The following is a 27,634-nucleotide window of genomic DNA, read 5'->3' as shown; positions in this document are numbered from 1 at the left end:
CTCAGCTTCTCTCCTCCTCAGGGCGGGGCTGTTCCTCCCCCCCATTGAGTTTTGCAGGACTCGGCGGTGGTGGAAAGTTTACAGGACTAGAACATCTGTGCGGACACCGAGCACCGCATCTGGGCTCCCCCACCCAAGCCATGGACTCGGCCACCGCAGCAGTGAAGGTGAGGACCCCCGGCCCCACACGGCGTGGTACTGCCCGCCATAGCTGCACGTGTGTGAGGACGGGCGGCAGCTCCAGGTTTGGCGCCACTAGAGAGGAAGCGTGCTGTGTGCAGGGCGGGCAGGACGGAGCTGTACAAGTGATAGCAGGGGAGACTGGTACTAATATGGCCTGTGTGAGGGGCTGCAGACCCCAGATAGCGGTGTGAGGGGGCAAACTCTGCTATAAGTATGCCCATCTCACGTGTATTATCATTAGGGAGGGTCCTCGGGGTCAGATATAGCACCAACCAGAGAGGGGTCAGCTATAGCACCAACCAGAGAGGTCACTGGGTCCGATATAGCACCAGCCAGAGAGGGTCCTGGGGTCAGATATAGCACCAGCCAGAGGGGGTCCTGGGGTCAGATCTAGCACCAGCCAGAGGGGGTCCTGGGGTCAGATATAGCACCAGCCAGAGAGGTCACTGGGTCAGATCTAGCACCAACCAGAGAGGGTCCTGGGGTCAGATCTAGCACCAGCCAGAGAGGTCACTGGGTCAGATCTAGCACCAGCCAGAGAGGGTCCTGGGGTCAGATATAGCACCAGCCAGAGAGGGTCCCGGGGTCCGATATAGCACCAACCAGAGAGGGCCCTGAGGTCAGATATGGCACCAGCCAGAGAGGGTCCTGGGGTCAGGTATGGCACCAGCCAGAGAGGGCCCTGAGGTCAGATCTAGCACCAGCCAGAGAGGGGTCAGCTATAGCACCAACCAGAGAGGTCACTGGGTCAGATCTAGCACCAGCCAGAGAGGGTCCTGGGGTCAGATCTAGCACCAGCCAGAGAGGGTCCCGGGGTCAGATATAGCACCAGCCAGAGACGGTCCTGGGGTCAGATATAGCACCAGCCAAAGAGGGTCCCGGGGTCCGATATAGCACCAACCAGAGAGGGCCCTGAGGTCAGATATAGTACCAGCCAGAGAGGTCACTGGGTCAGATCTAGCACCAGCCAGAGAGGGTCCCGGGGTCAGATATAGCACCAGCCAGAGAGGGCCCTGAGGTCAGATATAGCACCAGCCAGAGAGGGCCCTGAGGTCAGATATAGTACCAGCCAGAGGGGGTCCCGGGGTCAGATATAGCACCAGCCAGAGAGGTCACTGGGTCAGATCTAGCACCAGCCAGAGAGGGTCCTGGGGTCAGATCTAGCACCAACCAAAGAGGGTCCTGAGGTCAGATATAGTACCAGCCAGAGAGGTCACTGGGTCAGATCTAGCACCAGCCAGAGGGGGTCCTGGGGTCAGATATAGCACCAGCCAGAGAGGGTCCCGGGGTCCGATATAGCACCAACCAAAGAGGGTCCTGGGGTCAGATATAGCACCAACCAGAGAGGGTCCTGGGGTCAGATATAGCACCAGCCAGAGAGGTCACTGGGTCAGATCTAGCACCAGCCAGAGAGGGTCCCGGGGTCAGATATAGCACCAGCCAGAGAGGGTCCCGGGGTCAGATATAGCACCAACCAGAGAGGGCCCTGAGGTCAGATATGGCACCAGCCAGAGAGGGTCCTGGGGTCAGGTATGGCACCAGCCAGAGAGGGCCCTGAGGTCAGATATAGCACCAGCCAGAGAGGGTCCCGGGGTCAGATATAGCACCAACCAGAGAGGTCACTGGGTCAGATCTAGCACCAACCAGAGAGGATCCCGGGGTCAGATATAGCACCAACCAAAGAGGGTCCTGGGGTCAGATATAGCACCAGCCAGAGAGGGTCACTGGGTCAGATATAGCACCAGCCAGAGAGGGTCCTGGGGTCAGATATAGCACCAACCAAAGAGGGTCCTGGGGTCAGATATAGCACCAGCCAGAGAGGGTCACTGGGTCAGATATAGCACCAGCCAGAGAGGGTCCTGGGGTCAGATATAGCACCAACCAAAGAGGGTCCTGGGGTCAGATATAGCACCAGCCAGAGAGGGTCCTGGGGTCAGATATAGCACCAACCGGAGAGGGTCCTGGGGTCAGATATAGCACCAACCAAAGAGGGTCCCGGGGTCAGATATAGCACCAACCAGAGAGGTCACTGGGTCAGATCTAGCACCAGCCAGAGAGGGTCCCGGGGTCCGATATAGCACCAACCAAAGAGGGTCCTGGGGGTCAGATCTAGCACCAACCAGAGAGGGCCCTGAGGTCAGATATAGTACCAGCCAGAGAGGGTCCCGGGGTCAGATATAGCACCAGCCAGAGAGGGCCCTGAGGTCAGATATAGCACCAGCCAGAGGGGGTCCCGGGGTCAGATATAGCACCAGCCAGAGAGGTCACTGGGTCAGATCTAGCACCAGCCAGAGAGGGTCCTGGGGTCAGATATAGCACCAGCCAGAGAGGGTCCCGGGGTCCGATATAGCACCAACCAAAGAGGGTCCTGGGGTCAGATATAGCACCAACCAGAGAGGGGTCCTGGGGTCAGATCTAGCACCAACCAAAGAGGGTCCTGGGGTCAGATATAGCACCAACCAGAGAGGGTCCTGGGGTCAGATATAGCACCAGCCAGAGAGGTCACTGGGTCAGATCTAGCACCAGCCAGAGAGGGTCCCGGGGTCAGATATAGCACCAACCAGAGAGGGCCCTGAGGTCAGATATGGCACCAGCCAGAGAGGGTCCTGGGGTCAGGTATGGCACCAGCCAGAGAGGGCCCTGAGGTCAGATATAGCACCAGCCAGAGAGGGTCCCGGGGTCAGATATAGCACCAACCAGAGAGGTCACTGGGTCAGATCTAGCACCAACCAGAGAGGGTCCCGGGGTCAGATATAGCACCAACCAAAGAGGGTCCTGGGGTCAGATATAGCACCAGCCAGAGAGGGTCACTGGGTCAGATATAGCACCAGCCAGAGAGGGTCCTGGGGTCAGATATAGCACCAACCAAAGAGGGTCCTGGGGTCAGATATAGCACCAGCCAGAGAGGGTCACTGGGTCAGATATAGCACCAACCAAAGAGGGTCCTGGGGTCAGATATAGCACCAGCCAGAGAGGGTCCTGGGGTCAGATATAGCACCAACCGGAGAGGGTCCCGGGGTCAGATATAGCACCAACCAAAGAGGGTCCCGGGGTCAGATATAGCACCAACCAGAGAGGTCACTGGGTCAGATATAGCACCAGCCAGAGAGGGTCCCGGGGTCCGATATAGCACCAACCAAAGAGGGTCCTGGGGTCAGATATAGCACCAACCAGAGAGGGTCCTGGGGTCAGATATAGCACCAGCCAGAGAGGTCACTGGGTCAGATCTAGCACCAGCCAGAGAGGGTCCCGGGGTCAGATATAGCACCAGCCAGAGAGGGTCCCGGGGTCAGATATAGCACCAACCAGAGAGGGCCCTGAGGTCAGATATGGCACCAGCCAGAGAGGGTCCTGGGGTCAGGTATGGCACCAGCCAGAGAGGGCCCTGAGGTCAGATATAGCACCAGCCAGAGAGGGTCCTGGGGTCAGATATAGCACCAACCAGAGAGGGTCCTGGGGTCAGATATAGCACCAACCAAAGAGGGTCCTGGGGTCAGATATAGCACCAGCCAGAGAGGGTCCTGGGGTCAGATATAGCACCAGCCAGAGAGGGTCCTGGGGTCAGATATAGCACCAACCAGAGAGGTCAGTGGGTCAGATCTAGCACCAGCCAGAGAGGGTCCCGGGGTCAGATATAGCACCAACCAAAGAGGGTCCCGGGGTCAGATATAGCACCAACCAAAGAGGGTCCCAGGGTCAGATATAGCACCAGCCAGAGAGGGTCCCGGGGTCAGATATAGCACCAGCCAGAGAGGGTCCCGGGGTCAGATATAGCACCAGCCAGAGAGGGTCCTGGGGTCAGATATAGCACCAACCAGAGAGGGTCCTGGGGTCAGATATAGCACCAACCAAAGAGGGTCCTGGGGTCAGATATAGCACCAGCCAGAGAGGGTCCTGGGGTCAGATATAGCACCAGCCAGAGAGGGTCCTGGGGTCAGATATAGCACCAACCAGAGAGGTCAGTGGGTCAGATCTAGCACCAGCCAGAGAGGGTCCCGGGGTCAGATATAGCACCAACCAAAGAGGGTCCCGGGGTCAGATATAGCACCAACCAAAGAGGGTCCCAGGGTCAGATATAGCACCAGCCAGAGAGGGTCCCGGGGTCAGATATAGCACCAGCCAGAGAGGGTCCCGGGGTCAGATATAGCACCAACCAGAGAGGGTCCCGGGGTCAGATATAGCACCAGCCAGAGAGGTCACTGGGTCAGATATAGCACCAGCCAGAGAGGGTCCCAGGGTCAGATATAGCACCAACCAAAGAGGGTCCCAGGGTCAGATATAGCACCAGCCAGAAGTAATACAAATCGCTCAGGGAAATTAAAGGGATTCTTCCATTAAAATTGAATTTTTTGCCCCTAACACGTAGGAATAGCCTTAAGAAAGGCTATTCGTCTTCTACCTTTAGAGGTCTTCTCTGCTCCGCCGTTCTGTAGAATCCTGGTTTTTGCTGGTATGCAAATGAGTTCTCTTGCAGAGAACTCTCCAGCGCCGCCTCCATCTTCTTCAGGAACGTGTCTTCTTCCAGGGCTTGGCTTCAAACTTCTAGGCGTCGGGCCTAGGGCAATGCTGACTGTGCATACCTGCTGGACACAAGAAAGTGGCCACTTACAATACTGTGTAAGCGGCCATTTTCTTGTGGACGGCGGGCATGCGCAGTCTGCTTTGCCCGAGGCCTAGAAGTTTAAAACCAACCCCCGGAAGAAGACACGTGAAGAGGCCGTACCTGAAGAAGATGGAGGTGGCGCTGGTGAGTTCTCTCACAGAATTGGGGATACCCCCAGTGCTTCGAGAGAACTCATTTGCATACCGGCGAAAACCAGGATTTCTACGGAACGGCGGTGCGGAGAAGACATCTAAAGGTAGGAGAAAAATAACCTTTCTTAAGGCTATTCCTACGTGTTAGCGAGAAAATGTTCGATTTTAATGGTAGAATCCCTTTAATGAGTTTATGCCATTTACCTGGCATAAAAAAGTTGCAAACATCGGGACCCTTGTGACATATTCCAGATCAGTGTGACTGCCGAGTGCAGGGTCTGTGTACTTTCCCTTTAAAGCGCCCCCGCCGCTCTTGAGGCATTCTATTTGAGTTTAGACTACTTTGCTTTTTCTCTAATAAATATAGACATCTCTATTTATGCCGCCTAAAGTAAGTATTTTAGAGCGAGGCATTTTAGTTTTGACGGGACTTATGAACACTTTAATGAGACTCTTGAAAATCATCGAGGGGAGCCCTGAAACGATTTTAATAGTGGGGGGCGGGGGGGTCGCCTTTTGAAATCCAGCAGTACTTTTTTCTTAATTAAAGCCCATCAGTTCCCGGCCGTACATGGGGTGAAGTACGCGTCGTCTTTGTTCCTAATCAGTAATTGTGATCCCCTGACGCTGCCTCCTTGGGAGTAGAGGTGGAAGTAATAGAGGAAACGGGGGGGGGAAAAATTATTTAGCGCACGGTATTCTCAGCGGGGTCGCGACACAGCAGCACAAAGGCAAAAGAGCTAATGCAGTTTCTCTTGAAGGTAATTTTTCATTCTTTGTAAAAATGGCTCACAGCTCCTCACAAATATTCCTCCATTAAGTCATTAAAATGTTACATTTTCTAGTGCTCCAATTTAACCTCATAGAGATGTGGAAGTAAAATTTCTTCACAGGTACGGCAGGCTCAGCTGCTCGCCGGCCTAACTAGAGGCTAGGAGCAAAACCTGGGAGAGGGAACGTGCTGAGGTTAGGCAGAAAGTATTGGGAACAGAGCTGAAGGGGTCAGGTGACAGTGCAAGACGCAAAATTGGTATGCAGGGGTATAATAAGCTTGGGAAGATCAAGCTCCTATTTTAGGAAGGTATATACCTTCTATATACTGGGAAGAACTAGATAAGGCTGCGTCAGGTCATCAAAAATTCCTGCAATCCCGACTTTTTCGACTGATAATAGTCAATGCAGTCCCTCAGCATTTGTTGCTGCCTGTCATTAGCCAGACCGTTTTTCCGTTCTTCTGGTATAATGGAACTCCAAAGCAGATGTGAGCATAGCTAATGCCTCGTTCACATCTGTGTTGGTAATCTGTCGGGGAGTCCTCGTGGGGACCCCCGCCGAACAGACTACCGAACACATTTGCAAGTGGTGTGCAGTGAAAGCACATGGACCCCTTAGACTATAATAGGATCTGTGTGCTTGCCGCGAGATCTCTGCAGGGAACATGTGGACAGGAAAGTACTTCACAATCTACTTTTCTGTCCGCATGACTCGTGCGGGGATCTCGTGGCAAGCACACGGACCCCATCATAGTCTATGGGGTCTTTGTGCTTTTACTGCACACCGCTTGCAAATGCGTTTGGTAGTCCATTCGGGGGTCCCCATGTGGACTCCCCGAATGGATTACCAAACGCAGATGTGAACCAAGGGTAGTAAAGGAAAAATTGTTATTCTGTGTTATATCTAGTGCAGGGCCCAAGAATTTCAAGGCCTTGCACAAGTTATAAAGCCAAGTTCACACAAGTGTAATATAAGTACAATAATATATTAGACTGAACCTAAAAATGAATGATAAAAATAAACCAGAAATCTGGGATGGCTTCATAGCTCAGAGGTTAGAGAACTGGTCTCGAAAACCAGGGGTCAATAGTTTGACTCTAGCTGAAGCCTTTGCGTCACCTTAAATGGGGCAACACAATGGCTCAGTGGTTAGCACTGCAGCCTTGCAGCACTGGAGCTCTGGAACAACATCTGCAAGGAGTTTATATGTTCTCCCCGTGTTTGTGTGGATTTCATCCCATACTAAAGACATACTGATAGGGGGGAAAAAAGGTACATTGTGAGCCCTATATGGGGCTCACAATCTACTAAAAAAAAAAAAAAAAAAAAAACATATTTCTTTTCACAATTTACCTTTTCAGCATTTTCTACATTATTCTTAAGCAATCTTATAGAAATCTGCAGAAAACACGGATTAATCTTGTTTAATTTTTTTTATTCTCTCTGGTATTTCTGATGCCGACCCATCAGTAGTTGCCGGTGCAGACAATACACAGTGGCCAGAGGTGGAGACAGACGACTCTGTACACTGTCACGCCACTCTGCTGAGTTACTTCAGCTCTTATTCCAAGTGATGGGAACGGACTTGCAGTAACCCACCAGAGCCACAACACAACGTATGGCGTCATCTGCTGGATGGATGGTGTGGGGCACTTGGTGTTGGTTTCGAACCTGCAGCGGGTTCGTTTCTTGCTGTAGGTTCAGTGCTCACTTGCTCTGGTTTGTAGGGAGAGAGCCCAAAATGGCACTTCCTTTTGGGATAGTAAAAATTGGCTGCAGTAATTCAATCATCTGGGTCTGTGTCCTATTGAAATGAATGGAAAGTACAGATTTGCACTTATTGTACATAGGTTTGATAGCGGAGGGGAGGCTCCAAATACTTTAAGGGGTTAAAGTGAAGTTGGAAGTTTTTTGTTTTTCTTTTTCCAAATCTGCTAGGATTGGCCTTACAAATCTGTGTAGTCGATGAGCTGCTTCATTTATCACTGCTCTGAGCCCAAAGTGCGCAGATCTATCACTGTCGGTGATTTAGACATGTGCCAGAGGAGAAACCTACTAATGTTAGTAGTGCTAGAGGTTAATGAACCTGCATCAGAGCGAAGATGTGAGAGATGAACTCAGCAAAATGTAACGCTCAGTTTTCATGACCTGAAATGGACTGGTAGTGCACATGCTCAGTCACTGCTCTGTTCAAATGAGGGGTGAGGACCTCCAATTCTCACAATTCTTTGCCTAATCTTTTGGATGACGAGCTGAAATAAGCCTTAGGATAGGCCATCAATGTTAGATCTGTGTTGATACCCTAGACCCCCGCAGATCAGCGGCCTCTATGTCAGTTGCTGCAGTACCTTTACTTGCTGCTATAATAAGTACAGCAAGTGAGCAGTGCGGCTGCCTCAGTAACGGTGATCTGTGCCACCGCAGATCTAATACTGATGACCTAGCCTTTAAGCTGTTTTCCCTCTACAGGCTGTATTTCTAATTCCCTGTGGTCCCTGATCTGGCCGTGGTGGTGGGGAAGTGTGTGTGGGGGGGGTAAAGATTATTTGCCATGATGTCTCTCATAGCGAATATGTAGAAAATAGGATATTCTGCTTTCTACCTCTCACTCAAACGTCATAGAGAATAGAGATGAGCGAACAGTGTTCTATCGAACACATGTTCGATCGGATATCAGGCGGTTCGATGTGTTCGATTCGAATCGAACATCACGTGGCAAACTCCAAAAAAATTAGATTCCCCTCCCACCTTCCCTGGCGCTTTTTTTGCACCAATAACAGCGCAGGGGAGGTGGGACAGGAACTACGACACCGGAGGCATAAAAAAAAATCGGAAAAAGTCATTGGCTGCCGAAATCAGGTGACCTCCATTTTAGACGAATAGTGGATTTCAAATCCGGGTCATATGAGAATGTGAACTTTGTGACTATGAGACAGGGATAGCTGTACAGGCAGGGATAGCTAGGGATAACCTTTATTTAGGTAGGAATGTTATTAAAAATAACTTTTTGGGGCTCTATCGGGTGTGTAATTGTGATTTTTGTGACATAAACTTTTTCCAATAGGAATGCATTGGACAGCGCTGATTGGCCAGAGTACAGAACTCGACCAATCAGCGCTGGCTCTGCTGGAGGAGGCGGAGTCTAAGATCGCTCCACACCAGTCTCCATTCAGGTCCGACCTTAGACTCCGCCTCCTCCGGCAGAGCCAGCGCTGATTGGCCGAAGGCTTGCCAATGCATTCCTATGCGAATGCAGAGACTTAGCAGTGCTGAGCCAGTTCTGCTCAACTACACATCTGATGCACACTCGGCTCTGCTACATCTGATGCACACTCGGCTCTGCTACATCTGATGCACACTCGGCTCTGCTACATCTGATGTAGCAAAGCCGAGTGTGCACACTGCTACATCTGATGCACACATGATGCTACATCTGATGCACACTCTGCTCTGCTACATCTGATGTAGCAGAGCCGAGGGTGCACTAGAACCCCTGTGCAAACTCAGCTCACGCTAATAGAATGCATTGGCCAGCGCTGATTGGCCAATGCATTCTATTAGCCCGATGAAGTAGAGCTGAATGTGTGTGCTAAGCACACACATTCAGCTCTACTTCATCGGGCTAATAGAATGCATTGGCCAGCGCTGATTGGCCAGAGTACAGAATTCGACCAATCAGCGCTGGCTCTGCCGGAGGAGGCGGAGTCTAAGGTCGGACCTGAATGGAGACTGGTATGGAGCGATCTTAGACTCCACCTCCTCCAGCAGAGCCAGCGCTGATTGGTCGAATTCCGTACTCTGGCCAATCAGCGCTGGCCAATGCATTTCTATGGGGAAAAGTTAGCTTGCGAAAATCGCAAGCTGACAGGGATTTCCATGAAATAAAGTGACTTTTATGCCCCCAGACATGCTTCCCCTTCTGTCCCAGTGTCATTCCAGGGTGTTGGTATCATTTCCTGGGGTGTCATAGTGGACTTGGTGACCCTCCAGACACGGATTTGGGTTTCCCCCTTAACGAGTATATGTTCCCCATAGACTATAATGGGGTTCGAAACCCGTTCGAACACTCGAACAGTGAGCGGCTGTTCGAATTGAATTTCGAACCTCGAACATTTTAGTGTTCGCTCATCTCTAATAGAGAACAGTCCTGAAAAAGCACTTGGGATGAGGTGGAAACTTTACTATTTAGCTGCAACAGCATGTTTTTCCCACTGTCTCCCTTTTACTTTTCTCTCACTGTACCCTTTCCCCCTCCATAAACTTCAATGGGGAGGTGTAATCTGATGCTCTGAAATGTTTGTTGAATCCCTCTTAGGAAGCTCTGAGTTAAAGGGGTTGTCCACAGCTTAGGTCATCACTATCCCATTCACTTGAATAGGAACAGAGAGCTGCTACTGAGTCTAACCGATCTGATACTGATAGCCACAGGGTAGGTGCTCAGTATCAAACTTTGCTGGGTTATGGCGCAGTCAGTTTAGGAAAAGGGCGCCCAATAAGTGAAGAAAGGGGCTGAGATATATTTACCAAGTTATTGACCATTTAAATTCCTTATTATTGCATTGTCTGTGAAACTGTTAATAATGCCGTTTTTTATGCCCCCTCCATTTGCAGAAGCCAATCTTCGACCCTAAATCCATAACTGAAGAACTGCTGAGAATTTTCACTGAAGACAAGGATTCGGAAAATGATGTCTTTGAAGGTTTCTCGCAGAAAGAGGTGGAGGAGCAGGTAGGAAGGACGTGAACGGATTCCAGCACATGTAAATGTTTAGGCCGGGTTCACACAGGAACACACGAGTTTTTTGGACCAGATTCTGAGGCGGAGGCCACTTCAGAATCCGATCTTAAAAAAAAACGGCCAGCCCCGACTGGATGCCGGTGCAGTGCTTACAGTGCACTGGCATCCAGTCGCGGCATTTCGCTCCGGATTAGGCCCAAATGAATGGGCCTAGTCGGGAGGGAGTGTCGCGAGGTGGACGTCCATGGCTGTATCCGCCTGAAGAAAGGGAATGCCGCCACTTTGTTCCACAAGTGGGAAAAAAAAAAACAGAAAGAGGAAATGTGCTGGTCATCGTCTGGCACTTATCTGCATATATCCAGCCAAAGGGAACGGTACAGAAGCACAATCTGTGGTTGGTTAGCAGCTGTACACAGTCTGTTACATGACCATTGTACTGTTTTGTGTTTTTTGTTCCATCTTGTGATGTCCACCAGACATCTGTGTCATATAGTTTTGGTCTTGTCTTAGAAGTAGGCAGATGATCAGAAGTTAGTCTATTGGTTGGATTGGTACAATTAATTCATTTTTCTGTTTTTCAAGATCATTGATGTGAGCCCTTCTGTATATCAGAGAGTGGTATCTTATGGCTATGTTTGTAATTTCAGGATGTAAGTGATAATGATCATAAAGAAGATGTGCTATCGGACAGTGAAGAGGAATCCCTCCCACCCAAAAAGAGAAAGTTTGGTCTACGTATTGCCCTGCAGTTTCCCAGCAAGAAGCTTGCAGACAAGGATAAGAAGCCGTCCAGTACTCCCAAAGTGAAGGTGGCTCAAAACAACAGAAAGAAGGGACCTGCCAAAGTAGACACTGCAAAGTCTGAAAACAAAAAGAAGGCTGAACCTGATTCTGATGGGGAAAATAATGTATCCAATCAGGAAAAGTCAAACGCACTCGCCAAAAGAGCCATGAATATTAAGGAAAATAAAGCCGTGGTAAGTACTGCAGTAAGAGGCAGACACTATCTTTATCTTAAAGAAATGCTGGACTGCAAGGATTCATGCACACATGTGTTTTGATATTTGGTTCCATGTCATATTTCCCTTTCCGTTCTCACGGATCTGAATAGGACCTGCCCTAAAAATATTGGAACAGAACATTGAAACACGTTAGGATTGCACACTTGGTCATGTGCATGAAACCTTAGGATACAGTCACACAGAAGATTTGTTGCAGAAATTTCTGTGACAGTAAGTCTGTTCCATTCTTCTGATCGGGGTTTGTTTCTGTATTGGGGACATTTTGAAAAACCCTATTCAGATGAATTGAACGGTTGTGGAGATTTTCTACCGGAAATATACCCGGTATTAACTTTCCCAGAGAGAAAATGTCAGAATAGCTGAAATGTCTTATAGATTTCAGGGCATCCCCTTAACAATAAGAAATAAACCTTCAGTTACTGGGCCTATATATGACCGACCAGGTGGCACGTATGTGAAATTGTGATATGTAATCTCTAAGTGAGGGCAAATGTTTCTAGTCACATATTAACCATTTTATTCTTTGTATTATTATTCCAGCTTGCCCAACTCCTTGCAGAGCTGAACTCCATGCCTGAACTGTTTCCAGTAAAATCCTCTAGTCCCACTGTAAGTTGCTACAGCTATGAAGAGATTGTGTATCTATGTGTGTGCGATACACAAAGTGACTTTCATTCTACTGTTTTATATAGAAGCAGAAAAAGACCAGCCGCCGATCGTTTTCAGAAGGTCCCATTGAGAGGCGCACTAACCCAACTCGCAGTGCACGACCTAAAGAGAATTTTGCACTGGAGAATTTTACTGCTTCTGCTTTGCAGTTTGCAGAACATCTCCAGAAGTATGGGAAACGTGCATTCAGGCGCACCTTGAGTGATGTAAGTATCTATAGGAGATTTCTTTAGGATAGCTGTCTCCATCTATTGGGCTACATTAATTCTGGTGTATATGTCAAAACTATCCAATGGCCCCCATTGAGCTGACATCAGCCAAAACTAGTACTTCAGTACTGGTATATGCCAATAGTAACGCTCTTTCTGTTTCACTATTACATACAACATCTCACAACATATTTTTTTGTTATATGGTTGTATTTGTAACTGCTAAGAACGGCTGATCTGTGAGGGTGCTGCATGCTAGACCTTCACTAATCTGATATCAATATTTTTAGTATAGAGACCTCTTAAAATCTTCCTCTCTGTATCTTTGATACAATTTATATCCTATATCTTTTTAATGGGACAGAAAATAAACATTTTTTGTGGGATTACCACTTTAGGTAGAAGATCCTATGGGCTGCATTTGCTGGTGGATTGCTATACAGTGATCTTTGTGACCGATCCCATTAATACTGAATGTATAATAGAGCCTGGCCTTGTATTCAGAGCTTGACTCTTACCTTTTAGTTATTTTAACTTGAAACTTCATCAATTTTTTTTTTTATTTTTTATTGCGGTCTATTAGGAAGATCGTGAAGAAATTCGCAGAAGGAGGAGGGCATCAAAAAACAACTACCGTGCTGTAGAAGACATTACAGAAGAGGAGCTGGAAAGTGTTGCTATTACGGTTAAAGACAAAACCTATGACAAGATCTTGGTAAATACTTTCATTTGCTTTAGTTTTCTGATTAAAGGGATCATTAATATCAGCCAGTTTGTGCCGCTGATCATTTGTTAATGTGGCCATGGTACTCTAGTAAGCCCGGCAATCTCATCATTGTTTACAATGCTTCATTGACCTGCACGTTTAGTAGCAGTTGTGTTAGCCCCTGCTTGTTAGTGGGGTAACCTATCAGTATTGTAATCCCAAAAAATCCCTTTAACTGGGTGCCTAAAGGGCCAAATATTTATCAATGGGTGAGCAATAGGTGTGCACGGTTAACCACTTGCCCATATTGGGAATCATGTATTATGCCTTCCCTCCACTTATGTGGCATACTGAAAGGGTATGTTCACACAGAGTTTTTTGCAGGCGGATTTTGACACGGAATCCACCTCAAAATCGGCCTTGAAAAAACTCTTTTTTTTTTTCTGCAAGTGGGGAAAAAGAAGCGAGATTGCCCCCTTCTTCCCGTGGATTCCGTGGCTGAGACCGCATCCGCAGCGTGAGCCTCCCTATGACTAGGCCCATTCATTTGGGCCTAATCAGGAGCGGAATGCAGTGACTTAATGCCAGTGCACTGCATTGGCATCCCGTTGCGGCTAGCTGCACGGAGAGTTGCACGGCAAAATTTGATTTCCGCCGTGTGAATGTACCTAAAGAGATGTAAACTGGTGGTTTCCAACAATGTATGTCGCAAGTGCTGTTTTTATGCCGCCCTCACCGCTTTACTGAAAGGGCGCATGGTCATTGGCTCCATCAGAATTTTCATTTCCAACATTTTTCTGGAGTTGGCATGTAATACATTAAGTCAGTTGCATCCTCCACTGGAGAAGAGATTGAGACTGGGGTCTTGATAAATTTTCCCCATTGCACTAATAGAGTATCTAAGGGGAGGAAGGGGACGGTAGGGGTGCACTAGTATTATATAGTTACCACACATGTAATGATGTGACTGGTATTACATAAGCATCTGATTGAGGCGTGCGTCTTTCAGCATCTGATCTGTAGTATCTTATTTCTATCCATTTCCTAGGGAAGCACATGTCACCAGTGTCGCCAAAAAACACTAGACACAAAAACGTTCTGTCGCAATCCTGGCTGTGGTGGTGTCAGAGGACAGTTTTGTGGACCCTGTTTAAGGAATCGCTATGGTGAAGATGTGCGGGAGGCACTTTTGGACCCTGTAAGTAAAAAGTCTCTAATAATAGTAGTAAATACTTACTATAGCTAATAAGATGAAACTTGGTTGTACCAATTACAAAGTTCATTTGTGCACATTTTGTATCTGAACTAGGATATTATTTTCCTGCATTTTTTGGTTTATTCTCATTTTACGATTCCTTTTATTACCAGTTAGATTTATAATCATCTGTGCCCTTTACCATTCTCATAGGATTGGATTTGTCCTCCCTGTCGTGACATCTGTAACTGCAGCTACTGTCGTAAGAGAGATGGACGCTGTGCCACAGGGATGCTTATTCACTTGGCAAAGTTTTCTGGTTATGACAACGTCAAAGAGTACCTTGAAAGGTGAGCAGTAAAAATAGTGTTGCAATGCAGGTGTCTGAAAGGCGTGTCTATGTTATAGTGTGTTGTGACGTGTGTCTGTGCCAGGGAAAGCTTGGTGGGATAGTGGAAGCCCAAATTAGCTCTTAACTGGGAGAGGTCTTCAGGTTGAATGTGACAGAGATCATATATGCAGTGCCCTTGTTGTACAGTACAAGCATAGGGTGGGTTTACACCTGTACTCAGTCTCCGCTTTGTGGGTTTCAGTCTTCTGCCCGAGAACCTGGACAGGAGACGGAAACCTGGCAGTCCATGTCTGCCCATGAGCGTTTTCTGGTCTCTGTGGCAAAACCGTGTTTTTTTTGTTTGTTTTAACTGGACACACAGTCCTGCATGTTCGATTTTGTGTCCAGTTAAAAAAACTGGTTTCACCGCAGAAGACGCTTAAGGGCGTACACTTTGCAAACCCATTCAAGTGAATGGGTTTGAAAACTGCCTGCCGGTTTCCGTCTCCTGTCCAGTTTCTTAGGCAGAAGACTCAAACCTGCAACGCAGAGACCGGGCGCAGGTGTGAACCCGCCAATAGTGGATAGTTTTGTTTTTTCAAATCTTCATCATTGTTGTGTCACAACAGCTATGTATAGAAATGATTAAAGTGTAACTAAGCCTTTAAACAACTTTATATTTTCTACTTTAATAACACATTTTGGCTCCTTTCTGTGAAATCCTGCATTTTTATTTTTTCCCTTGTTTCTTGTTTTTGAGCTGTGCCTGGCTTAATACAACATAGAACTTTGCGTCTGGTGTCATATGTGAGCGGATTCTCACCAATGTAGTTCTACCTGTACCATTTTCATAGATAAGCAGCTGCCTATAAATATGACAATCAAGATTGTATTTCCAGTGATATCTCTGGAAACAGAAAAATAAGTTGTAAATCCTTTCATTGTACAGTGATTAAAAGGGGTATTTAGTAGAGATGAGCGAATAGTATTCGATTTGAATACTCGTATCGGTCGAATACCACGCAGGAAAATTCCATTCCATTCAAAAACCTCCTCGTGCTCCTCGTCCCGCTACTTCCTGAACTTGAAGGATCCAATGTGGCAAACTTTGATTTCCATGGAAACTGGAACAAAATTCCGTTTTTCTCCCCTAGACTATAATAGTATTCGATATTTGATCGAACACTACTCGCTCATCTCTAGTATTTAGCATTTCATAGGTGAAATCACAATACCCATATGCCTGAGATGGTGGAAATTGACTTTGATGTAAACGATGAGATTGCCTACAATGTCCATACAAAGCAAACCGCACAGTAATACTGCACTGCTGAGATAGGTGACGCTTGGTGTCCTTTATTTACAGCGAGCATTTAGTTACAACATGTTGCAAAATGCTGATCTGAAAATCATTCAATCTCTATATCAAAGCAATAAATAGTCCAAAAGGTATAAAATATTGTTTTTATCTCATATATATGTATTTAATTACATTTTTATACATTAAAAAAAAATTACTTATAGTATATGTGAATTTTTATTTTTTCCTTTCTTCCTCCAGCTTACAAAAAAGTCTGTCGGAAGATGACTGAATCTGCTCTACAAGGGAAGTGAGCTGTGCCTTAGTGGATGGTATAAAGATGCACTGGATTGCATTGTGCCGAGGGGCCGGATGAGAATGTATATTGCGGCCTATTGGCGTATATTCCTAAAGCTCCGGTATAGCGTCATCACAGTTGAACATTTCATTTAGCACCTTATTCACCAGCAAAACGTTATGTCTGAGTGTTCCCGATGCCTTACAGATACTGCAGTTAGGTATTCTCCATGACCAAATGATATATCGCCGTGTCTTCCAAGTTAAGCTCTATTTTTATCTAGTTTATGGGAATTTTTCTGATTGTAGTTTTTAATAGTTTGGTTTTTCCCTAGTTCTGGCTGATGCTTTAGCTGTAACATCCTGACTGAATTACTTGTTTTGTTCCTGTAGAACTTTTTAATCTGCATCTTGTTACTTTCAATGGTTATAACCTTGTGTTGTAGAGCTGTGAATGTTTTTTTTTTTACTGTAAATGTTTTAATTCTTAGAGTTCTCTATATTTGTATAATTGTTTTATGTTATGGAGGTGGAATGTCTCATCTTTCATATTTTGACCTGTGCCAAATAAATCTGACTCTATAGTGCAAATACTGTAATAAAGGACTAAACCGCCAGCAATAAGGCCACACCGGCCAGGACCCATTTAGCTGGCTTCTCCCTGGTTTTAAGATTAAATGTCCAAACATAAGTGGGGCCTCTAATTTTAGTTTTGTACAGAGGACACTCATACACATTCTTCAGATCCTGTTTGTCAACTGGAATCGCTTTCACGTAGATGACCGGCATAGGAGGAGTCATCTCTTTGAGCCGAGCTTCAGCAATGACTCCTGTCTGCATGTCCCAGCGAGCACCTGGGGAGAAGCAAATACTGTGAAATGGTCTGTATATTGGCATTTCACTTCCAAATAAACATTTCTTGTGTCAGAACTCCTGGAATGTATTACTCAGTTGAGCTTAAATGTATATTTTTGTCTGAATACATGTTGCAGAAATTGTAGCCAAAGTCAAGAGTAGCTTCAAAAGAAATGGGAAATTATTTAAGTTCTTATACTTCTCCCTTCTGCTCAATCCACTCCTGCAGATTTGCAGTCCCATAAGCTGTTAAAATGAACAGAGTACCGATTGGGCAAGTACACTGGTACTTCACAAGGAGAATGCAGGGGGGGCTTTTAGTGCCCCTGTTCTCCTGTCCACTGGGACCCTCAGTGATCAGACACTTATTCCTTTATCCTGTAGATAAGGGCTAACTGTCTTTAATGGCTCAGTGCACATGTATTGTTTAGTCCATTCTGTTGTAACAATAGTAATAACCTAAATGGCAAAAAAGAGATCCCACTAAGTATATAATGGGGCCTGTTGGGTATTCGTATTGCCTGATGGACTTTTATCATCTAATTTGATGGATGCTGCATGGAGCCTCCAACACGTATGTGAATGAAGTATAAATTAGCTACAAGCAGGGGCGTAACTTGAGAGGGTGCTGTCGCATTGGGGCCCAGGAGCCTTAGGGGGCCCATAAGCACTGGCATCAGTATTGAGATTGTAGCTTCCATCTGGCTCATAAGCCAAGGAGACCCACAGATTCCCCTAACCACACTAAGGGGGATTAAACTCCTTAACACCCATAACCATCACGATCAAGAATTCACTGTAGGGATGAGGTAGGAGGCCCACAAGTCTTTAGTTTCGTCACTGGCTGCAAGCAATGGTTTGGCTTCGCTAGGGACCGGTTTTAGAGAATTTAAAGCAGTGAAACAGCACAAAGCCCAGCACCACATGCAGCCAAAACACAACTGGCCACACAATTTTGACGGTAATTCACACAAAATCTGAAAGCCATTGTTCATCATAGGTAAGTGGGGGGTTCAACTATGTGCAGCCGCCAAAACGTGTGGCCTTAAGGTTTTGCTTTATTTAAATAAAGAGGTGTGTTATGAGACGGCTGCTGTAACCATTTCACAAACAGTTAATAAGATTACAATATATTTTTAAGTAGTTTCCCCTCCCATTTTATGTAGGTGATACATCATTATGTGTTCCCAGGGAGAGGCTAAAATCTGCCATGTGGGTGTGGCAATTTTGTGTGATGTAATGGTAATGTAACTAGAGCTTCATTGGGGCTGACATATTAGCCCCAATTATAGGAGCAATACAGCTTCCTAATACGCACTGCAGACTTTTCCTGGGTCCTCTAGGACCAAGCAACCTTTTGCAGTTCCCTGGAAATCACACGACCCCCCAAGCCTGGTGGTTTCCATAGCTAAACAAAAAGTGCTTGGTGTACCGCGATCAGGAAGGCAGGAACGGTAACAATCTGTCCCTGCCTTATTATTTGTCACTGACAGCCATCTCCTCATTTGTGCAGCTGCAACTCTGCAAGGATGGACCAGTATATTCAATGGGCTATTGGCAAGGTGGTAATATAACAGGATCTGCTCCTGGGCCAAGTTTCCTGACATGTCCATGGTCCCATTTAAATACTCAATTGAAATCCTCCATTATGTTAATCTTATGTTACATTTGCTTTCCCAATTCTGATACCATTTTGAGAAAAAAAAAAAAAATCAAGTAATTATTTTGTTTACGTTCACGGTACTTTTGCCGGTTACCTTCCATAAAGAGTCCATGAATATAGGCGCCTTCTCGTGGGGGGTGTCCAAAGTCATCTTTTGCTTTCTTGGTAACGTCAACAGTCAGGCACATTTTATCTAGGGGCCATTCATTCTTACGGGCCATGCTCTGCATTATTGCTGGGAAGACAACACATCTCGATTATAAATGTTATTTTCTTACCTCTTGCATTCCAGATAAATCTCTCGTTAGACTCTGCTTAAACCTTGTGTAGACAGTGCCTGGCATGTACTGTATGGCCCTGGACTGTGCAACCATATACTATACAATTACATATGTAGATGTGACTTTCTACTTAAAAGCATGGTCGACTAATATCTGAAGCTTCGTTGGGAGTAGAGATGAGTGAGTACGGATCAGCCGATCCGAACAGCACGCTCACATAGAAATGAATGGACGTAGCCGGCATGCGGGGGGTTAAGCGGCCGGCCGCCGTCAAAGCGGAAGTACCAGGTGCATCCATTCAATTCTATGCGAGCGTGCTGTTTGGATCGGCTGATCCGAACAGTACTCGCTCATCTCTAGTTGGGAGGACATCCTTTAAGGACAGGATATTTCACTGTATACTATGAATGTAGGCTTTTCTTGATTTATACTTGAGCTGTATATATTGAGATATTAACAAAACCTTAACGGGACAGTTCATAGATTATTACTAATGTTGTAGTTACCTGTCAAAAATGACTGTGGATTAAAAAACCCAGAGAGCCAGACTACTGCCGGTAGCACCAGATCCTGTGTCCACATGTCCAGTTCACGACATCTCAGTAAAAGATCATTAATCCTGTTCAATAAATGGGACACGTTATATGCTCTGAATAGGGACAAGGAATGAACACGCGCAGAGTTGAATTTAGCATAAGAAGGGTGAAAATTAGGCAAGAGCTACATGGCAAAATAACATTGTAATGTCATGCCACTACATTGCACCTGGATGGGGCAGTGTTTCCATCTGATGACATCTATCCAACCCTGCCCCAGTTCTGTGCGACTGCTTTTATGATCATTACAATTAAAATGTATCGGTAATCCAGAAGAATATTTACCAATGCCCTAATCCAAACGTTGATGGGTATGCCAGCTTTGTCCAGGAGTCAGGAACACTGTCATAGTACAATGCAAGTTGTAGTGCCTCCATGTCTGAGGAGATGGTAAGTTCTCCCTAGAGTGATGAGAAGAAACCTGTCAGTGTCTTATGACCCTATGCTATAAAACACGTTTCTATCACACCTAAGCCTACCTTTAACCCCAGGTCCAGTTCTTTAAGAGACCTCCGGATCTCCCTCATTAAGACGTTCATTCTCTCACATTCTTGGAAACAGACAAGGATGTATGGACTTCTCTCTGTTGTCTTCTGCATGATCTCTTGTAAATTATATTCTTCTGGGAGTTTCTCCAAGATCTCATCAATTGTATTCTTAACCTATTATCAAAAACGCAAGGAAAAGCTCTGAATAAGTGGCCATCCTACCCAAACCTTCCCGCAGTAAAATTTGTAGCTCACCAAAAATGTTTTTGGATCTTTCATGTCCTTTGACGTTGGTGGCATTATTTACTGCTACAAAGCAGACAGTGCATCAACTTTCCTGGTGTGTGCCCCAATACAAGAGACATATGTGCCGTTTGTTTCGGCACTGATATCCTTCCACTGTCAGCAGGGCAAGTGTTACAGTTTAGCGTCATCACTGGGCCATGAGGAATACCATCTCCCTGACAGCACTCTTCCATACCCTTGTACCTTCAGGGAGGGGTCGTTGCTCACAGTCCAGCAATGATTTCGAGTTGTAAGGTCTGCCCTTCTGACAGTGGAGGGATATTGGTGCCTAAACTAATGGCACAAATATCTCTAGCACAAGCACCGATGCAATGGCAAAGCTGACAATGTGCCGAACTCAGTGCACTGTCAGCTTTCTAGTGGTATATAATACCGCCAATGTCAGAGGACGTGACAGGTCCCTCTTTAATCTCATCCTGTCATTTGATCATAATTATTCTTATATTGCAAAGAAAGGTGAGAAATATTTCAAAAAATATTCACTGTGCGTCCCAATTCATTACTAGGTTCAGTGTTACTTAAACGTATGGGGTTGAGAAAAGTAATTCATTCAAGAAGAACCCCACTACACATCTACTGACATGTCACCTTATACAGGTTGATGATACCATTGTGGAGGATCTATGTCCTGTACTGTACACTTCTCTTACCTTCTCTTCTATGGACATCCCTGATCCTTCACCAGTCATGGTTTCTTTAGGCTGCATTTCTAATATGGTCTTGAACAGATTATCCGAGGTCACTGTTAAGAATTCAATCTCCGCATTTGGGTGCAGTCCATACAATACAGGATTTTCTGCAGGCAGCATCTCATCTATATAGGTATGATATCCAATGTAATCCAAGTTTGGTGGAGCCAGGAATCCAGGAGCCAAGGACAGCTCACCATCCAGCTAAAGATGAAAAAAGTTGCATACAATGAGAGCGAGTATATAGAAAGTGAAAACACTAAAAATCTCTCTGGCTGCTTATTTCAATATATTTCTAAACCAATGCCCAGTGATGGGACAAAATCACCTGAAACCATTCAGAAAGCCTCCATATACTACTATACAGGTCCTTACAGGTCCTTTAAATATGAACATCCACATGGCCACCTTCTCCTATATTGTAGTTGTATTACACAGGATAGCGGTGTTCACCAGGTTACAGGGGTTTCCCAATGAGAATATATTGGCAGTTGCGACACAGAGTGGGTTAAAAAGATAAAAGGACCGGCAAAGAAGCCTCCAGTGATCGGACACTTATCCCCTATAGGCCACACGGGGTTCCGCATGAACACTTTCCGTCGCAGCAGGAATGTGAAGAAACAAAGGGCAGCTCGCTTCTTTTTTCCACAAGCGGGAACAAACCGCTCTCGGAAAAAGGAAATGACCGGCTCCCATTGATTTCAATGGGATGTAGCAGGATTTTGATGTGGATTCCGCATCAAAATCCTGACCATTTGGCCCCTTGTGAACTAGCCCTTGAAGCTTGCCTAGAACCACCATTCATCTTCCTTTAATCTCAGAGCACACTATACATGCTGAGTGTGTTCCGATGCTCCAGTCCATTCCCAGATTTATATTGGACCTGCTAAAGAAATAACACAATGGAATGTAAAGGAGCATTGGACACACTTCACGCTGTACACTCGGGCAAGTACATGAAGACTCAAAGTAACCAACCACTTGAGTGTCCAGACATAACTGGTACTAGGTCTCGCCTGTCTTACTTGCCTCTATGGGGCTACCCAACAGACACTTCAAGAGGTTCTTGGTGCCCCATTAAGCACTAGCAGTTGGCTGTTCATACATTGCACAGTACTATACTTGCTCCACTATATAGTCAATGTCAGGTAGAGAAATAACATGTCTCTTACCAGTGCTGGACTCATAAACTCCTCTAGATATGTCTGACATAACCTTCTGTCCCAATCATCAGTTATGTGGCCACCATACATGATTTCTCCAAACAGGTAGCGCAAGTCCTCCCATGGCACCTACAATGGGTAATATAAACTTTAAGGACATCATACGTTAAAAGAGCATATTCTGTTCATTCATTTAGAATATACTGTAGCTACAGTACAGCCGAGGATTAGGTTTTGTTATGTTTCTAGTGAAAGAATATAATGAATATTGATTAGAGATTAGCGAATAGTATTCGAAACTCTAGTTTCGAATACCTTGCTCCATAGGAATGAATGGGAGCAGCCGGCACACTGCAGGCGCCAGCAGCCGGCGCTTAACCCCTTCACGATCGGCCACTCCCATTCGAGATATTCGAATCTCAACACTAATATTGATGTCTAATGATCAAGACTCCAACAGACCTGCATTCACAATTTAATCCCAGTTTCTGGCAGGAAACACCGTATGTATCAAAGGAACAGAAAAGATGTCAGTGCTTTGGAGGGGAGCATATAACTTCACAATTAGCATTAGCATTTATATTGGGTGCTAAAATTAAAGAAAAAAATGACAGCTTGTACTGCATTGTTGAAGTGGTGCCTGCTGAAGAATGTAAAGAGGTGAAGTTGGTGAAAGGTCCTGTTTAAAGGGGATGTCCATTTTCAGACAAATATTAAGAGACATATGTTATTGTTTGAATAATGAAAAGTTGTACAATTTTCCAATATACTTTCTGCATCAATTCCTCATTGTTTTATAAATCTCTTCCTGCTGTCATTCATTCTGCTTACTTCTAGTGAAAATCAGTCCATGGTCATGTGATACACAGTCCATGATCATGTGATATTCAGTCCATGGTCATGTGATATTCAGTCCATGGTCATGTGATATACAGTCCATGATCATGTGATATACAGTCCATGGTCATGTGATATACAGTCCATGGTCATGTGATATTCAGTCCATGGTCATGTGATATACAGTCCATAGTCATGTGATATTCAGTCCATGGTCATGTGATATTCAGTCCATGGTCATGTGATATTCAGTCCATGGTCATGTGATATTCAGTCCATGGTCATGTGATATTCAGTCCATGGTCATGTGATATACAGTCCATGGTCATGTGATATACAGTCCATAGTCATGTGATATTCAGTCCATGGTCATGTGATATACAGTCCATGGTCATGTGATATACAGTCCATGGTCATGTGATATACAGTCCATGGTCATGTGATGAACACACAGGTACTCGGCTCATTATAGTCATATGAGACGGTCCCTAATAACATTTTTAGCCAGACAATGGAGACCACACCTCACACATAAGATTCATTCAAGTAAAAATCCTTTGGTCTATGTGCCGACAGTTTACGGCCCCTCGTGCACATTGAGGCTCATCCCTCCTAAATATTATTTTTCAAAGTCACCTTGTTAATGTAATAAGTACGGCATAAACTTGTTTTACTTTTCACATAAAATCACTCATCTCACCTTAATTTCATCTCAAGTGGAGTATCAGTGGGAATGTCACAACAAGGTGGCATCCCTAATACATAAAAATGACATGTACAAAAACCTCTGCGTTATTTATGTATGTGACGCGTTGCAAATTGCTTCCATCATCAAAACTAATTGTAGTGATTATTAATGCAATGTTAAGAACTGTCAGATTTGCTGTATGTAATTACATTTTCGCAAATGCTTCATTACCTGCCTAATGAATAAGGCGCACACGTACATGTAAAGCACCGCTACTGTTAACAGAATAAAGGGTATTTTTCTTAGATGGTTTTGACTTTTTATGATAACATTTTTCCAGTATGTTACCTCATTTACCATTACAATACAATATCTTTTTGCCTCCCTGATATCCTTTCAACAGGATCACATCAGCCAGACTACTGGAAGTGAATGGGCCCGAGGTCCAATACCAGACGAAACTCAGACAGGTGCAGGGGAGTAACAATGGGGCCCTATAGTAATGAGGTCTCACTCTACAATGGACAACTTAAGTAGCAAGTTCAAGGTTCAAAATGTGTGCAATTAATTTACATAGAGGAATAATACACACAGTGATGTCACAGTACCAGGATAATGCACACAGTGATGTCACAGTACCAGGATAATGTACACGGTGATGTCACAGTACCAGGCTAATGCACACGGTGATGTCACAGTACCAGGATAATGTACACAGTGATGTCACAGTACCAGGATAATGCACACGGTGATGTCACAGTACCAGGATAATGCACACAGTGATGTCACAGTACCAGGATAATGTACACGGTGATGTCACAGTACCAGGCTAATGCACACGGTGATGTCACAGTACCAGGATAATGTACACAGTGATGTCACAGTACCAGGATTATGCACACGGTGATGTCACAGTACCAGGATAATGTACACGGTGATGTCACAGTACCAGGATAATGTACACAGTGATGTCACAGTACCAGGATTATGCACACGGTGATGTCACAGTACCAGGATAATGTACACGGTGATGTCACAGTACCAGGATAATGCACACGGTGATGTCACAGTACCAGGATAATGTACACGGTGATGTCACAGTACCAGGATAATGCACACGGTGATGTCACAGTACCAGGATAATGTACACGGTGATGTCACAGTACCAGGATAATGCACACGGTGATGTCACAGCACAGGGATTATACACACAGTGATGTCATAGTACAAGGATAATGCCCACTATGTTATCATACTACAGATTTAATGCATACACAAAAAGTATGTACATTATGACATCACAGCATATGAAGTAGTAATTAGAATGATATGACATGCAGGAATTATGATGTCACAGTATTGCACTTCCAGTTTTTCACATCCTCTTTCATCAAACACAGTTATCACGAATTGTACCCCAGGTCTCAGTGTGAATGTCCCCCCTTTAGTTGTTATAGCATAGCAGCTGCCATGTGTGCGACCCTGTTCATTACACCCACATGCAGATGTATTGTTGCTTATGGAAATAATCCTGTATAACTCCTTTATTATATATTGTTCTGAGCGTGAATCTCACTGGTAGTATGATTTCAGCAAATATTAGGCTATATGTGGTTATAACTGTAGTATATACTATATATATGGTGTATATCTGAGAAGCAGGGCTTTAAAAGGCCACACCTCTGGCTACTTTGGCCCGGATGGGCAGGGGGATACCTATTTATAATGGCAAATTACATATAGTAAACATCAGCAAAGAAACATTTGTATGTAGGTAGTATACTTATTCTAACCAATATAACAGGATATTAAGGGGCGGCAAATGACAGTTTTGATGCCATTCACAGACCGGTGTGAACACTCATCTATTATTGTAATTGATCATCGCTGGAATTTTGTCCCAGAGAGCTAGACAAGCCTTTCGTGTAATCTATGGATACTAGCATGCTTCTATTTAAATGGTATTCTTCTATAGAATATTAGCAGTTATTTGCACCCCACTTACCTTCGTATTCGCTTCTAAATAGTTGTATAACACATTAACACATATAGTCAGGTCTCCAGCATTGAACGGATAGCTGCGATTCCAACCTTGCGGACCAAACTTAAGTCTCCCAGCAACAGAGGCATGGAAATAGCAAAGAGAGAAAAGGATGCTCTTAAATTCATGCTCTCTTGCACACATTTCTAGTGTGTCCTGGAAAAATGCAGAGATATAGATAGCGCATTAATTCTCATATTCATTTCTAAAAAGCGGATACAAGGTAACTTATGGTCATCTGACTGCTTCACCAATATATGAATTAGACATAAAATTAAAACCATCTGCCTAGTAATGTGTTGCCCCTCTTTGAGATCTGATACCGAAATGTTAGCAGCAGATTCTTCATGTCCCTGTAAGTTAAAGGGGCAGTAGGACAGGTCATAAATAACTTATCGGTCTGGTAACCCCTTCAGGGATCAGCTATACTTCCAATACATGTACTATACAATGTACCGTCAGAAGCAGTTGGCTCAATGCCCTGTATAGAAGTCACAAAAGACAAAAGCAATAGAGACACCGAGCGGTCCGTAGTGTAATATCGTTGAAACCAAAGGTGGTGAAATACAATTGTATCCTCACCTTTATAGGTTGTGGTTATACGATCTAGAGTACGTGGAGCTGCTGGGTTCTTAACACCCTACGGGTGCATATGTTTGCAAAATAGGACCGAGAGTGGACTATGGAGTGGATGTTCCAGTAGTTAATGACCCGCGCTCAGATGCATGGCTAAAAAACGACTTTATTATACGAACAAGGCACAACGCGTTTCGGACGTCACTTCGCCCTTCATCAGGTGCAAAATTCAAAAACCATCAGGCCGATAGCCTTCCGCCGGGCCGATAAGCTATCGGCCTGACGGTTTTTGAATTTTGCACTTAATAAAGGGCGAAGTGACGCCCGAAACGCGTTGTGCCTTGTTCGTATAATAAAGTCGTTTTTTAGCCATACATCTGAGCGCGGGTCATTAACTACTGGAACATCCACTCCATAGTCCAGTCTCGGTCCTATTCTGTATAGAAGTCAGGCGCTGTTACTGCAGCTCAGATCCCAAAGTATTCCTGAATCACCTTGGCAGTGTCGTAGGTCACATTATCATGGTGTCATGGTGAAAGAGGCCACTGCTATTATGAAACACTGCTCCATTGGTCTAAACAATATTTACGCAAGTAGTTTATGACCAAGTAACAACATGAATGTCAGGACTAAAGCTTTTCCAGCAGAGCATTGCCCAGGGCATTGCTCTGCCACCACTAGGTCACCTTCATGCATCCTGGTACCACATGAGCCATCTACATCATGTTATGTAAAATGTGCAGACTGAACTAATATTATCTCTGTAATTTACCTGATCAAAATTGTACAATGCAGCATGTAGGTTCGCCAACATTCCAGTAGGGGGCTCATTGGTGATTTTGATGGAATTTTCTAGTATTCCCTGAGGAATAATATGCTCTTCTGGAGTTGAAGCCGGCTCAGCACTGATGAAGATTCGGTAGTCCTCATGGCTCCCACTGCTGTACTTGTCAAGGAGTTTTTCCAAGGTCACCAACCATTTGGCCACTAAATGAACATTCTGGTGAAGAATCGCACACGTGTCAGCAGTTTTCAAAGTGGAGACTTACAGCAAACAATAGTAAGCTCTACATATAGCTAGAACAGGAGGGAAACGATGGCAGACAGAATATACGCTTACCTGCAGGATCACCCAGTGTCCTAGCTCTGCAGCCTTCTCCATAGTCTCTTCCGCTACTTTTTCTTGTCCCTGTCCCAGTGAAATGTTATGGAATTTTCCAGAGTCGATGGTGAAGCCGAGTTTATTTCCTAATAATTAACAAATGTTATTTAT

General features: G+C 45.2%; 2 protein-coding genes across 2 annotated transcripts in view; one reads left to right on the top strand and one right to left on the bottom strand.

The window, feature by feature from the left end:
* Positions 1-54: 54 nt before the first annotated feature.
* Positions 55-16,527, top strand: CDCA7L (cell division cycle associated 7 like). The gene is made up of 9 exons (XM_075269840.1): positions 55-167; positions 10,324-10,440; positions 11,097-11,426; positions 12,012-12,080; positions 12,164-12,346; positions 12,933-13,064; positions 14,104-14,253; positions 14,464-14,600; positions 16,143-16,527. Exons 1-9 carry the CDS (start codon positions 141-143, stop codon positions 16,171-16,173), a joined length of 1,176 nt encoding a protein of 391 aa, XP_075125941.1. The 5' UTR covers positions 55-140; the 3' UTR covers positions 16,174-16,527.
* Positions 16,528-16,708: 181 nt separating this feature from the next.
* DNAH11 (dynein axonemal heavy chain 11) overlaps positions 16,709-27,634 on the bottom strand; it is a 180,764-nt gene continuing 169,838 nt past the window's right edge. The window contains exons 74-83 of the mRNA XM_075271484.1: positions 27,482-27,609; positions 27,134-27,361; positions 25,750-25,941; positions 22,229-22,348; positions 21,018-21,260; positions 20,053-20,235; positions 19,859-19,974; positions 19,484-19,596; positions 18,791-18,931; positions 16,709-17,032 (exon numbers count right to left, since the gene is read on the bottom strand). Of these exons, the coding sequence (XP_075127585.1) occupies positions 16,785-17,032; positions 18,791-18,931; positions 19,484-19,596; positions 19,859-19,974; positions 20,053-20,235; positions 21,018-21,260; positions 22,229-22,348; positions 25,750-25,941; positions 27,134-27,361; positions 27,482-27,609 (1,712 nt within the window). The 3' untranslated portion in view covers positions 16,709-16,784. The remainder of the gene's footprint in view (positions 17,033-18,790; positions 18,932-19,483; positions 19,597-19,858; positions 19,975-20,052; positions 20,236-21,017; positions 21,261-22,228; positions 22,349-25,749; positions 25,942-27,133; positions 27,362-27,481; positions 27,610-27,634) is intronic.

This window comes from Leptodactylus fuscus, chromosome 4 (genome assembly GCF_031893055.1).
Source record: "Leptodactylus fuscus isolate aLepFus1 chromosome 4, aLepFus1.hap2, whole genome shotgun sequence".
NCBI lineage: Eukaryota > Metazoa > Chordata > Amphibia > Anura > Leptodactylidae > Leptodactylus > Leptodactylus fuscus.
This window is presented reverse-complemented; position numbering and strand designations above follow the sequence as displayed.